The 14,117-nt window shown below is 34.8% G+C and overlaps 1 protein-coding gene across 15 annotated transcripts in view; it reads left to right on the top strand.

The window, feature by feature from the left end:
- The window catches only part of CCDC171 (coiled-coil domain containing 171), a 338,655-nt gene that overhangs the window by 20,815 nt on the left and 303,723 nt on the right, over positions 1-14,117 (top strand). For 14 of the 15 annotated variants that reach the window (XM_044939834.2, XM_044939830.2, XM_044939831.2 and 11 more), the window contains 3 exons: positions 3,146-3,320; positions 8,220-8,410; positions 10,663-10,794. In XM_044939834.2, the coding sequence (XP_044795769.2) occupies positions 3,146-3,320; positions 8,220-8,410; positions 10,663-10,794 (498 nt within the window). The remainder of the gene's footprint in view (positions 1-3,145; positions 3,321-8,219; positions 8,411-10,662; positions 10,795-14,117) is intronic. The other variant, XM_044939835.2, reaches the window with a different exon arrangement.

Genomic DNA, 14,117 nt, shown 5'->3' with positions numbered 1-14,117 from the left:
AAATAGAACTTGTGAAGTGCCTGTGAACAGTAATACTGGTTGTAATTTATTGACAGTCAAACATAAACTGGGTATTTTCCTTCTGTTTTTGTTAAATTCCAATGCTGTTCTGTTGGGACACCTTTTAAAGCCTTTTAAAGGTGAAAATAATTACTCTTTTCTCTGCTCTTCCATAATATGTTGTTACAGATATTTTAGAGCTAGAACATTTATTTCACACTTACCTAATCTTCTTTAGTCCTTAAGCTTCCTGAGAGCTGAATGCAGTGACCATGCTTTGTTTGTGTACTTCCTGAGTTGCTTATTGGCACATAGTAGGTCCTCAGTAATTGTGTGTTGAATAAATATTTTTTTTCAGCTTATCTAAGGAATGATGGTTTATGATTAAAATGACAAGTGATCAGTATGTAGCTGTTTTATTTGTATTTTTAATGGCAATTGAGATAATTTTAAATAATTGAAGTAATAATTGCTTTTATTTATGTTGTATTATTACATACTGAATATCAAGTTGTATTTGTTAAATGGGTGCTAATTATTCATAATCTCCAAAACATATTTTCTAAAACCAAACATACATTTTACTTGAGAATATTAGTATTGTGATAATCATTCATCCATTAAATATGTTCTTTCACATACATTTATAGTTATCACATTTCTCTTAGCAGAACATACATTTACTGTCTTTCATATGATCAAAATATTTTGAATTATGTGTTCACATTAAAGAGATAGGAAATTATCTTATGGAAGAAAGAGAACTTTCTCAAAATAGGTAGTTATGATTGGTTCAGCTCCAATTACTATACATTCTTATTGTTTCAATTATTTGTTTAGATGATTTTACATATATATTTTACATATATATTAATTTAATATTTAATATTTTTTTTTAGCCATATGATTTCTAAATGTGTCCATTATAAAGCAAGGCAGCATCTAAAAACTAAGGCCAGGTATTTGCCTTATCAGGTGCTCCTAGCACTAATACTAATACACTGGGTGATTGGCATAAAATATCTTTAAGTGTCCATCAATAGCTGAATGGATAAAGAAAATGTTTGTATATACACACACACAATACGTATATTTAATGGAATATTACTCAGCCATAAAAAGAGTGCCTCTTGCCATTTGTGACAACATAGATGGACCTTGGGGGCATTATGGTAAGTGAAATAAGTCAGACAGAGAAAGGCAAATACTGAATGATATCATTTATGCGTACATGCTAGGTCGCTTCAGTCGTGTCTGACTCTTTGTAACCCTATGGACTGTATGCTGCCAAGCTCCTCTATCCATGAGATTCTCTAGGCAAGAATACTGGAGTGAGCTGCCATTTCCTCCTCCAGGGGATCTTCCCAACCCAAGGATTGAACCTGCATCTCCTGAGTCTCCTGCATCGGCAGGCATATTCTTTACCACTAGAGCCACCTGGGAAGCTCAATATCATTTACAGGCAGAATTTAAAAATTAAAAAAAAACAACCCAAGCTCACAGAACAGAGAACCCATCTTGAAACTATTTCTGGTATTAAGAGTAATGCTACTTGATGTCCAAATGGAATTGATTACACAAGTACCAGAAGAGGTAAAAAGACAAATGGGGGATGTTAAGGTGACCCAGAGGGTAGTAACATTAGGAAGCCACTTCTACTCCTAAGGTTGAAAAAATTAGGGCCATGGATGGAGGGCCTATCCAGAAGTATTTGCAAGCACAAGGAAGAGATGCTACTCAGGGTAGATTGAGAGAGGGACAAATACCCTGGCTTCTCCTTTCCTGTCCTTAGGTACAGCACAGTGCCTCTTATTGACTCAGACTCTTGAGAAGCCATGGTCAAGTCATCGTGGCACGTGTAGTTCCTGGAATACAGAGCAGTGCGGAGAAGGATAGGGGGTGGAGTGGGTCTGAGCACAAACAGGTAAATGACTGGCATAACTGGGAATGCCCAGATGTTAACAGCTTTATTCCTGAGGGATGGAGTGATTCTGAAATTAATGGAGTTATCTTGAATGTGTAATTAAGGTTTTATTTTTTTCATTAACTTACTATATTAAAAGATAATTGTAGATTCTTATTTTGTGAGTGTAAGTGTGCTGAAGTTATTTTTATAACATTTTTTAAATGAAAATTATTTTTGATATGCTAGAAAGAATGTAACTCCTTCTGTGTTCTACATATTAACATATCTATACAGCTACTTAACGGTAATTTCTGATGTTGCCCTTTAGAAATTCTTTTTGTCTTTTCTTCTTTCTTAGTAATTGAACCATTATTTCTAGCCTGATGTAGTAGCTCTGTGCTTTCCTTTATGATAGCATTCTCTCTCATCCGCCATCTCTTTCTCTCCCTCCAGCAATAAGTAATTTTGATTTTCTTTGAAGTATCATAATATTTTTACCTCTTTTGTAAAACTAATCCCTTATGCTTTTCTATAGTATTTCATTACTTGTGATCAAGAGCTCTGTAATGTTTGTTTTTATACTTTCACTGTACTTGAGATATAGCAAGTATTTAATATCATTTAATGAATCTTTGTTTAGATCACAGAATTTAAGAGTGGGAAGGGACTTTATAAATCATCTGGTTCAAACTCTGGCAAATAGTAGATAAATTAGATATTTGTTTATTAAAACACCTGCAGAATTGGTACTTTTATTACTTTATGCTCTATCAGTAAATCATAATCAAGAGAAATAATATAGATGATATTTATCAATATTTATTGAGTAAATATTTATAAAATATTTAGCTTCTTGGTTTCAATTATGGATTAGAAAGGAAGGAGAGAATGAATTTTTAAATGCTTACTATATGTCATGCCTTTTTTACATATGACTATGTCTGATTAAAACCTTTTAACTTCTCTTTATTTTGGATAAGAAGTTCATATAAGAATTTTTTTCATTTTAATTTTTGTTCTCTAGTGGATTCTGTAGAATAAGAAAATTAATCAGTGTTATTTGGTAGTCAGGTTAGTGCTTCTTTTCCAGTCTTTTAGGAAGTAACATTGTGTAAATTCTTGTCTTATAAATATTACAGAAACAAATTTCTGTGTTAATTTAAGTGTTTGAGTACACGGTCTCATAATCTTGGAGACATGTTTTAATATTGGTTCATGATATCAGAAATCTGCTTTTAGCTGGCAAGCTATGAGAGCCAGATTGCCAAGCTACGATCCGAGGTTGAAAAAGGAGAGGCGTTGCGACAAAGTCTGGAGTACGACCTGGCTGTTGCTAGAAAGGAAGCTGGACTCGGAAGACGGGCTGCTGAAGAAAGGCTAGCTGAGGCACACAGGATACAGGAAAAACTCTGTGGTAAAACTACTTCTGTTTCTTTCCATGTTTAGGGTTGTAATGTCATTGTATATCATTGCTCCCTGTTGTGTATGGATTCCGTATAAGAGCAGAGGTATGACTGGCTTTGGATAGACAGACTTTGCTGTTGTGTGTATGCTTTCTGGCAATTATGTGAACATTCATTTACTTGACATTAATGTTTTTGTATATGTATAGAAAGAGGTTCAAAATTCTGTTAATCGCTTTGTAGAGCACTTGTTCCATGAATAATCAGTAGAATCAAATAGAGATTTAAAAAAGAATTATGGGCTTCCTGTCCCATATAATCTGAAACAGAATCTCTAGCCTCAGAGAATCTATATGTTCAAGAAGCATTGCAGCTGATTTGTTGATTAGCCAGGTATAGGAACCACAGAGTATAATATATGTAAAGAAATGTGCCTAGCTATGTGTATGACTTATAACCAGCACCTGGGTCATGAAATGGAAAATTATCAAAGTCTTCCACATAGATGACTGCTATCCTGATTTTTAATAGCAGGACATTAATTTATTTTGCCTCCTTTTTGTACTTTATATGAAAGGAATCATGTAAGATGTACTCTTTTGTGTCTGGCTGCTTTCCCTCGACACTGTGTTCATGAATTCATCCCTATTGTCATATGAACTTAATATTGATGTTTAATACTATATAGTGTGAACATACCACACTTATATTCATCCATTTTTGTTGACAGTGGTAGTGGGTAGTGTTTAGTTTTTGGTTATTAAGAATAGTGTTTCCCTGAACATTCTTGTACTCAGTTAATTTTAATGAAGAGAACACTGAACATGAATTCAGAAGATTTAGATTTAGGTCCTGATTCTGCCTCATACTGATACTTGAAACTAAACTGTTTTAAAAATGAAATGAGAAAACAAAAGTGCTTTGTTAATTGCATGGACTCAACAAATGTCAAAGTTATAGTATTATAAAGCTTACAATTCTTAGTCTTGGTCTGGCCATTGGTCAAAGATAGTTTTGATTACCTTTGACATTTAATTACTACACTACTGTCTGACACTTAGGATTATAAGACTTGAAAGGCACCAGATACACAAGTTAATGACTTCTATTTAATTATGAAGAAATTGAAGTCCAGGAAAGATGGAAAGTTACTTGCCCAAAGTCAGGTGATTTCAACAGACATTTTGCAGAGGAAGATAGAAGAATTCTAGTAATCACATGAAAAATGCTTCCCCTCACTTGTCATCAGGGAAATGCATATTAAAATCACACTGACTGTCACTGCATAGACATCAGATGGCTTCAGAAATGACTGTTGATACCAAATATGTTCAGATATAGAGCAACTGGAACTCTTTCTTATATTTTGTTAGTGAGAAAGTGAAATGGTACAACTACTTTAGAAAAAAACTTGGCAATTTCTTTTAAAATAAGCATATTATTTTCTCCAATGACCCAGAAATTTCACTCTTTGGTATTTTCTCTGAGAAACATTTGTCCACAAAAGACTTGTATAAGAATTTCATAGCATCTCTATTTATGACAGCCCCAAATTGGAAAAAAACCTTAAATGTCCATTAACAAAAGAAGAAAACATTTTTGTATATTCATTGGATAAAATACTACTCAGCAATAAAAATGAACTAACTCCTGATACATTCAGTAACATGAATGAACCTCAAGAATATTATGCTGAGTGAAATTTTACACAGAAGATGACTTCTTGTATGATCCCATTATATAAAATTCTAGGACAGAAAAAACTATTTGTTGCTGAAAAAAATCAGAACAATGGTTACCTCTAGGATGGGTTGGTGGGGGGGACTGACTCAAAAAAGGTAGGGGGAAATTGTCAGATTGAAGGAAATGTTCTTTATTTTGATAAGGGTTTGGGCTACATTAGTGTATGCACTTATCAAATCTCTTTGAATGGTACACTTAAGATTAATCAATTTCACTATATGTAAATTTTACCCGCAAAATAATTGAATTATATATTTTAATTTTAATTATTGATATGAATGCTCAGTTATTCAGGATTGGAATTTACTTTTATTTGCACCTTGTTTTGAAATGTATAAGAACAAATATCATAATGGTTTGATGCATGGAGAAAATGAATGCATGTGTGGATAGATGTATGGATGAATGTGTAAAGAATATACATATGGCAAAATGTTAAGCATAGAATCTAGTCTGAAGTTCATAGGTGTTCATTGTACAATACTCTGTTACTCTAAACCTTATTTTTGAAAATTGTTGTGATAAAATATTGAGGGTAGAGTAGGAAAAAACCTAATGAATTTATGGGATTTTAAAAGAGATAAACTCATAATGATTGAGAGAGGAGACAAGACAAGAGAGAAAATATTGGAAGTTGGAAAACAAATGGATGAGGGATAACTGACTTAGCAGACTTAAGATGTCAGAATCCTAAGCCCCAGTAAAATAAAGGAGGTTAGTTAATAGCTGTTTGCTCTAGAACCACATATGTTCTTAGATGCCCTTCCCAAGAGCCTGCTGTTCTGGGATTGCTCCCACTTCCTAGTGTAAATTGGGGGCTTAATATCTGGAGAAGATAAAATACAGGGTTTCCAGACTGGCAAAACCAAGAAGATAACATACTACTACTGAATACTGAGGGTCTATTGCTTCTAGATTCTTTTTTCTATTGACTTTCCCAAAAGTGAGCCTTGAGATTACTACACTCCGTGTGGGAACTTGGAAGACCCTTCCATGGGTCATCTGACCAAGCTAAGAGAAAAACCTAATGATAGTGAGATAGGGAGTTTCCTTCCCACATTTATCAGACCACGGTTATCAACTTCTGTCCTCAAGCTCGGAATCTGGGTAGCAGTTATGTGAGTGTATAAAAGATGTGCCGCCCTTATAGTTATGCTTAATTGGGAACAGATAACCAAGAATTAGCAGATACTTGGGGAAATCCTCTAAAACGGAGTGAAAAGAATTAATCTGAAAGAATCAAAGACTCGGCCAGGAGCAGATTTAACAAATAAGCATTATTAATACCCTCACAGCTGAAAAAGAATATGGTCCGTCCAAGGTATAAGAACTGGGGGATATAAAGAAAATAAAAGCCTCTTAGAAATTAAAAATATGAAGTCAGAAATGAAAAATGGCAACAAAAGCACTGGAAGATGAAGGTGGGAAAAATTTCCCCAAATTAGAGACAAAGGTAGAAAGATAAAAGAGAAAAGGCAGGAAACTTTGAGGACCAATCTGAATAGTGGATGATCTTGAAAGAGATAAGAGAGAAAGCAGAAAGAAATAAATGATCAATGGAATTACTTAAAAAGAAAACACCTCAGAACTGAAAGATATGAGTTGCCAGATTGAAAGGGCCCACGGAATATTTACCACAGTGGAAGAAAATAGACCCACGTGAAGTCATGCTGCTACTGCTACTGCTAAGTCGCGTCAGTCGTGTCCGACTCTGTGTGACCCCATAGACGGCAGCCCACCAGGCTCCTCTGTCCCTGGGATTGTCCAGGCAAGACACGTGAAGGCACAGCATTATGAAATTCCAGAAAACAGAGACAAAGTAAAGATCCTAAAGCTTTCAGAGAGAAAAGAAAAGGAAAGAAAAATAAGCCATTTGCAAAGGAACAGGAATAAAAATGGCCTTAAATTTACTTGCAATACAGGATGCTGCTGCTGCTGCTAAGTCGCTTCAGTCATGTCCGACTCTGTGCGACCCCGGAGATGACAGCCCACCAGGCTCCCCCGTCCCTGGGATTCTCCAGGCAAGAACACTGGAGTGGGCTGCCATTTCCTTCTCCAGTGCATGAAAGTGAAAAGTGAAAGTGAAGTCGCTCAGTCGTGTCCGACTCTTAGTGACCCCATGGACTGCAGCCTATCAGGCTCCTCCGTCCATGGGATTTTCCAGGCAATACAGGATGCTAAACGATACAATATTATCTTGTAACTGAATGGGAGGGAGACTTTTTGTATCTTTTAAATAACTTGTGTATTTTGAACCCTTTGAATACATGATCCATTTAAAACACAAATATAATTAGAAATAATACTACAAGTAGTGGTTTTTTTTGTGTGTTTTTTTTTTGTGGTTTGTTTAACAAGTACAGTTCAGTTCAGTTGCTCAGTTGTGTCCCACTCTTTGCGACCCCATGGACTGCAGCACGCCAGGCGTCCCTGTCCATCACCGGTATTCCCATGTTATCTTTACAGAAACTTAACTAGGAGGTACTTTATTCCCACTGAGTGTTAGAGAGTCAGAGAGGTTTAATCAGGTGGTAGGTGAAGACAGACCTGGAAGCCTTTCATTACTTCTTTTCTAGCTGCTGAAACAGAATAGCAGTCATAGTGAGTTCGGAAGGGATAGTTATTGTTGAGTTAATACTAGGATGGGAGGTTGATCCTAACTTTAGGGGAGCAAAGAGTTCTAGTTTTAAGGTTCACAACCTCAATTTTGTGATGGTCTTAAGTATGAGATGTGCCACAAGTATTGTTTGCCAAGTCAAAAATCAAAATTTGTAATCTATCAAATCTTTTAAAAAAGAGTATCCAGTTTTTTTTTTTTAACTGTCTTTAAAAAAAAAACAAAAACACATTTATTTTCTTGAATAGGAGAAAAAACATTTGAGTTGCAGCTGGTGCCCCTAAACTTGGATGTGCTCTAGGAATAAATATGTCATAACCAATTCATGGCAAAATCACCTCTGTCTGGAGGGGAAGAAGAGATTGAGAAATTATAAAATAGATAGGTTCTGGGACAGGAACTTTTCAGTGTTGACTGGTATGAAGTGGTTAAATGTTTTGTTTTAAGATGACATTGTAAATGAAATCAGCTCTAGTGCCTAGGTTTTTGAGCTCCTATGTTTTAACTTGTGGTTGTAAATATACTCGTTATTCTTTTATATTTTTAATAGCTCAGAATGTAGAACTACAGGGAAAGGCAAATGAGATCGAGAAAGCATTTCAGATTTCCCAGCAGAAATGGAAAGAAGAGTGCAGAAGATATGAACATGATTTGGAAGAAAGGGACAATATAATTCAAAATTGCCATCAGGAATATGATTTACTTACGAAAGAAAAAAGCAGACTAGAGGAAACTCTACAGGTAAATATTTCATGAAGGAATTTTTCTGTATTTAATATTCATTGATATGTATTATGGGCTTTCCTTGTAACTCAGTCAGTAAAGAATGTGTCTGCAATGCAGGAGACCTGGGTTTGATTCCTGGGTCAGGAAGATCCCCTGGAGAAGGAAATGGCAACCTACTTCAGTATTCTTGCTTGGAGAATCCCATTGACAGAGGAGCCTGGCAGGCTACAGTCCATGGGGTTGCAAGACTCGGATACAACTTATATGTATTATACATTATTTGAAGTTATCTTTGGAAAGGAAAATGCCAGAAAGCAAGCAAATCTGATTTCCTCTTCACTCCTCCCAACTCCTTTCCTCTCTCCCTTTCTTCTTTTTTTTTAGGGTCATATTTGCAGGTCTGTTTTGTAATATGCTTTAGCAATATGTGAGTATATATACTGTTTCTTTTGTGAAAAACAGTTTGAGTTCTCTGATCAAAATTTTTAAAAAACCTACTTATGTGGGAATATTTTAAGAAGATAAGAACCCACAATCCTTTTGGTCTAGCAGCATGAAAAGTTGGAATTTTAGAAATGTGGGCCCTAGATTTTGACCTGAATATACAATAAATACAGAAAAATTTTTATACATCTGATATAAACTTCATTATATATGTAGAGTACATTGTATATGGCGTGGTAGGTGAAATATATGGCCTTTTACTGAAATTATTGTGAGCTATTTATCCTCCCATTTTTTTGTTCTTTTTTAGTTTCTAAAGTAAAAGCGTGGTTTAAAGTTGAAGTTGCCACTCACCTAAAAAATAGATTTTTGAATTGTTTGCCATTTTTTTTCAAGTACCAATTTCAATTAAAAAAAAATGTGGTAAAAATGCATTCTATTTACCAAGGGTGTAAATGACTTTTCAGAATACTGGAAATAAATATTCACTAAAAATAATTTTACAAATGCATTTGCCAAATGTAAAAGTTCTAGCACAATGGTTCCCTTCCATTGTCAGCATGTCTGCTTTTGATTTCCTGCTTGCTAACAGTCACAGTTGTCTCTTCTATTTACTGTAATAGTCTTAGACCCTGGAACGGTGCCAGACATAGACAAGGGTTGCATTAGTATTTGAATGAGGGGAGTTTAGTGACAACTGGAAGTACGAGTCCCGGGGCTGCTCTGTATAAACTGCCCCACGTAAAATGTCTTAGAATTATGGGAAAGAAGAGTAAAGGTGGCAGCATTCCTTATAGTCAGTCAGCCTGCATCTCAGATCTCTTAGGGATCTTGATGTGATCTTGATCATCTGTTTGGTAGGAGAACTTTGATTTTACACGATTGGCTTTGAACTAATCTGCATGGAGACCTTTGGGAATAAAGAGGAGTCACTGTTTTCCCCTAAGGGGAAAAGGCCTCACGGTTCTCCCTGTTGGCTTTCCAGTAGTGTTGGGAGGGCAGTCTTTACTTTGCAGATCCATGCTACAGTTCATAAGGACAAGGGAGGTTTTCCCTCTCTCTCACGTAAACCACAGAATCTTTCTCCTTGTGTTAATGCAGATTGAGTTTTAAACCCTACAGTTTAGAAACTTGGGCTTCTCAGGAAACCTGCATTTTATACTTCTAATGTTTTGAACCAAATTAGATCCTGTAAATGTAGTGCAGCTAAGAAAATCCCTGAAGAAAAGCATCTTGCAAATGCTGCTTATCTGTAGAACAAGAAATTAGTTAATAGTCCAGACCTAAAAATGTTTTATTTCATTTTTCAAATATTTGATATTCATAGGTAATTAGAGCTTTCCATATTATCTCCTTGACATAGAGATTTATGTATAGATTACTTATATGCCCGACAGTCTACTTTGTTTTTGTCTTTTTATAAGGATGCATTTTGTTCAGTCCCCTGCAGCTAAGTTTTTTGGAAAGATTGGTTTAAATATCTATATTTAACATCTGTATTTATATCTATCTGTATCTATCAATACTGTATCTATATCTACCTGTATCTATCAATATCTGTATCTATATATGCCTGTATCTATCATTATATGGATTACATATATGAAATGTTGCTTGAATTAAATGGGTAATCATAGCTTCTTATTTAGATATTATTCTGATTGTCAAAATATAATCATTCTATTAATTCTTTTAACATGAATTATAGTGAGTTTTAACAGTCTATGGGTAAGGAAAGCCCTTTGTATGTTTAAATTGCGGATGAAGGAAGAAAGATAACTTTTATTGATCAACTAGTAAAGCAAGATTTTATTCATGTAAAGGAAGCGTTGGAGAAACATCAGGAGGAGAAGAATGAGATGGAGTCTCATATTAGAGAGACAGCATTGGAGGAGCTTAGATTACAAGCAGAACAATGGGAAGCAGAGAGAAGAGAGTTACGATTTATAGTACAGGTATTTAAAAATAATAATTCAGATCCTTCAATATGTCTTTTTAATGCTTATGATATTAAAATTTACATTAGTGAGATAATTGACTTGCCTACTCAAGGAGAAAATAATTCGTAGAAAGCCATGTTTCATTTGTAGTTACATGACAATATGGGCAACTGGTTCAAAAAGATACTATTAGAATTAGAGTCAGGTGGCTTCCATTGCATAAATTATTTGATTTTTAAAGGACATATATACACTTGGCATTTGGTTTTCCAGTTTAAAATGGGAGACTATTAGCAGTCTTTAATAACATAAAGAAATAGAATAATTAGATTTTGGATATTAAAAGATGCTTACAAATCATATAGTATAGTAATACTCTCTTTTGAACTCTCTTTAAGAAGTGCAAATTCTTAATCATGTTCTTTTAACCCTTTCCCTTCCAACACACAGTGCAATTTGAAAATCACTGATTTTATCTAATAATTTCTGTTATAGATGAGCAGACTGCAGTTTGTGATTTAGTCATATCATAGACTGACTGAGCAATTAGTGTGGGAAAAGATTATGAGTCTCCAGATTCTTACTTCTGTGTATATTGCATATCTTTAGGACATTCTATAAATTACTTTGAAGGAGAGTTAGGAGAAATTAAAACTGTTCATTCACTAATCAACTAAATTAAAATTTCAAATAAATTTCCATCATTTCTTCTATTAATTTGTGATAAGACAGTTTTTCTACACAAAATGACATTGAAATGTAGTCTTTATATAGATGTCAAAGGTATGTGTTCTTTACAGAATGAAAAATGTTCACCTAAAATAAATTTTACAGTTGCTTTTTGTGTTAGGAACAGTTTTATAAGACAAAGGTGGCCCTAAACCTGCAGAGAATAGATGGCACCTATTTCTTTAAGAGTGAAATCTGGTAGTAAACAGTGGAAGTACTGAATTTGTTGCATATGTAAGTGTTGAGAATACCCACAGTATCACATATTTCCCAAACCTTTGTTCCTTGGGCAATGCTTTTCTTCCCAGTCACTCCCTTTGTGAAATCCGTAAAGATAGTTACTCTTTAGACCTCTTGGTATTTTTAGAGTCTGCTTGTAATTTTATAGTTAGTTAGTCCTCTCATTCAGTCAGTCACTTGTTCCTTTATTCATTCCCTAAGTACTTGCTGAGTTCCTGCTGTGGGTCCTGAGGATATAAAATTGATTAAAATATGATTTCTTTCCTAAAAGATCTTTCAACATGGAGAGGCGTGCAAAGAGAAGAGAAAATATTGTAATACAATACAATTTTAAAGAAAATGCTATGGGGTCATAAAAGAGAAATGAATTGCCTGGGAGTTTGGGGAAATTTATCACAGAGCAGAGGGCATTTGAGCTGTTATTGATAATTGTCTTCATGGTTACCTAAAACAAACAAGTACACATAAGTAAATGAAAATAACCTCCTTATTTTTGAATACTCAGAAATTTCCACTACTACCAGTCAGAAGCCCCAAATTTATAAAATATATTGCAGAGACCTATATTTAAATGTGTAGATGATATGATTTTAATACAGTTTCCTGATCAATTGTCTAAACCTCACATGAAATGTATATGGTTAAATCAGACTTTATATTATGAAGTATTAAGGGAATTTGGAATTCTTTGTCAGTCTTTAATTATTATGCGTGGGAAGAATAGGAATATATTCCTTAGGTTACTACCACCTGTGAGATAGATTTTATTGTATTCCATAACTGAAATGTTCAGAACTCTGTCTCTTAATTCCTTGGCCTTTTTATTTTAACAAAAGAAAACTGCTTTTCCTTTTATAAAGCAAGCTTAGAAACCTTTTAGATTTTAAAAAAGTCTTTTTTTTTTTTAAACAACTTGAGGGCTAGATGAAAATTCTCTCCTCTCTCCTCTCTCTATTGGCTGTTGATGGGTTTAGGTTTCATCCTATAATTAGGCGTTAGTATCACATAGTGTTCTTTTGTGTAACTCTCCAAGGGAATTCAGTTTTTAAAATAAGTTTAAAAAAAAACCTCAGTGAAGCCCCATCTTAAACAGACAAAGCTGGTACAATATTTCTCTCATCTGGGCTTTAGAATTCAGGCTTGTATAAAAGGAAAATCTTAATTTTATGCCATGTCTCCTTTCTTACCCAGTATTGAAGTGATAAATAGAGGTGTACTTCTCTGGAATATTAATGGGGATTCTTAATGGAGTTATCTCGTTTTAAAAAAGCGTTTTTCATTTTTTTTAATGCATGTCCTCTTTTGATAAACATAAAAATTCCATGCTTCTCTTGGCATTCTTTGAAATTTCAAAGCAAAGCCATAGTAATTTTAGAATGACGTATATGTGTTGATCTTGGGAAAATGTTATTTTATGTTTTGCTTCTATTTATTTAAATTATTTATGTGTTTGTTTCTGCAATAGCAGTGAAAACTTTGAGGATGCTTATTAGCCATGAGCTTTACTACTGTAGGCAGTGTGGGACATGCAGTGGTAAATTGCCATGTTCTTTCCTTTGTCATTTTTATAGTTTACTTCAATGTATAACTCATCAGTAGAATTAAAAGCATTTAGAAGATGAATGTATGTTTTCATATTTATTTTATTTCCAAAATTCTGTAACTAAGCCAGGGAATAAAGTGACCCTTTCCTCATTCACTGGCTAAATTTGATTTATATATCTAGTGATCAAGTGAGGTGAGAGCTTGTGATGGCAGAGGAGCGTGGAAAACGTTCACTGAAAATAATACCACAGACTGAAGGCGGAAGAGGAAGAGCTGGGGGTGGTGGTAAAGGAAGATGTCAGACTAGGTGTGGGATCAGATTCGGCATCTGTCAGTGGGATATGTGCTAAGACAGCAGTTAGGGATGGGGTATACAGCATGTCAGTGATCGACCGGGTAAGCGCAGCTGTGATCCAGGGACAACTTGGAGTTTGTTGCATGGAAAGGAAGTATTTCAGAATTTTGTCTTAAATGATTTGGGTAGCAAGGAGCTTTTCTTTGTAGTTTCCGGGAAACCGTCCACTGGTGCCCTGTGTAAGCAAATGATGTAGAAACTGAGTCTGGCACTGGTACTGCCTGTTATTTCCAAATATTCCTTAATAGTCAATTATATCTTATCAACAGTCAAACATATATCAATGTAAGTCAAACATATCTTTTATATATCTTATATCAATGTATCAATGCTATGCTATGCTAAGTCACTTCAGTCGTGTCTGACTCTGTGTGATCCCATAGACGGCAGCCCACCAGGCTCCCCCGTCCCTGGGATTCTCCAGGCAAGAACACTGGAGTGGGTTGCCATTTCCTTCTCCAATGCATGA

This window comes from Bubalus bubalis, chromosome 3 (assembly GCF_019923935.1).
Source record: "Bubalus bubalis isolate 160015118507 breed Murrah chromosome 3, NDDB_SH_1, whole genome shotgun sequence".
In the NCBI taxonomy this organism is placed as follows: Eukaryota; Metazoa; Chordata; class Mammalia; order Artiodactyla; family Bovidae; genus Bubalus; species Bubalus bubalis.
This window is presented reverse-complemented; position numbering and strand designations above follow the sequence as displayed.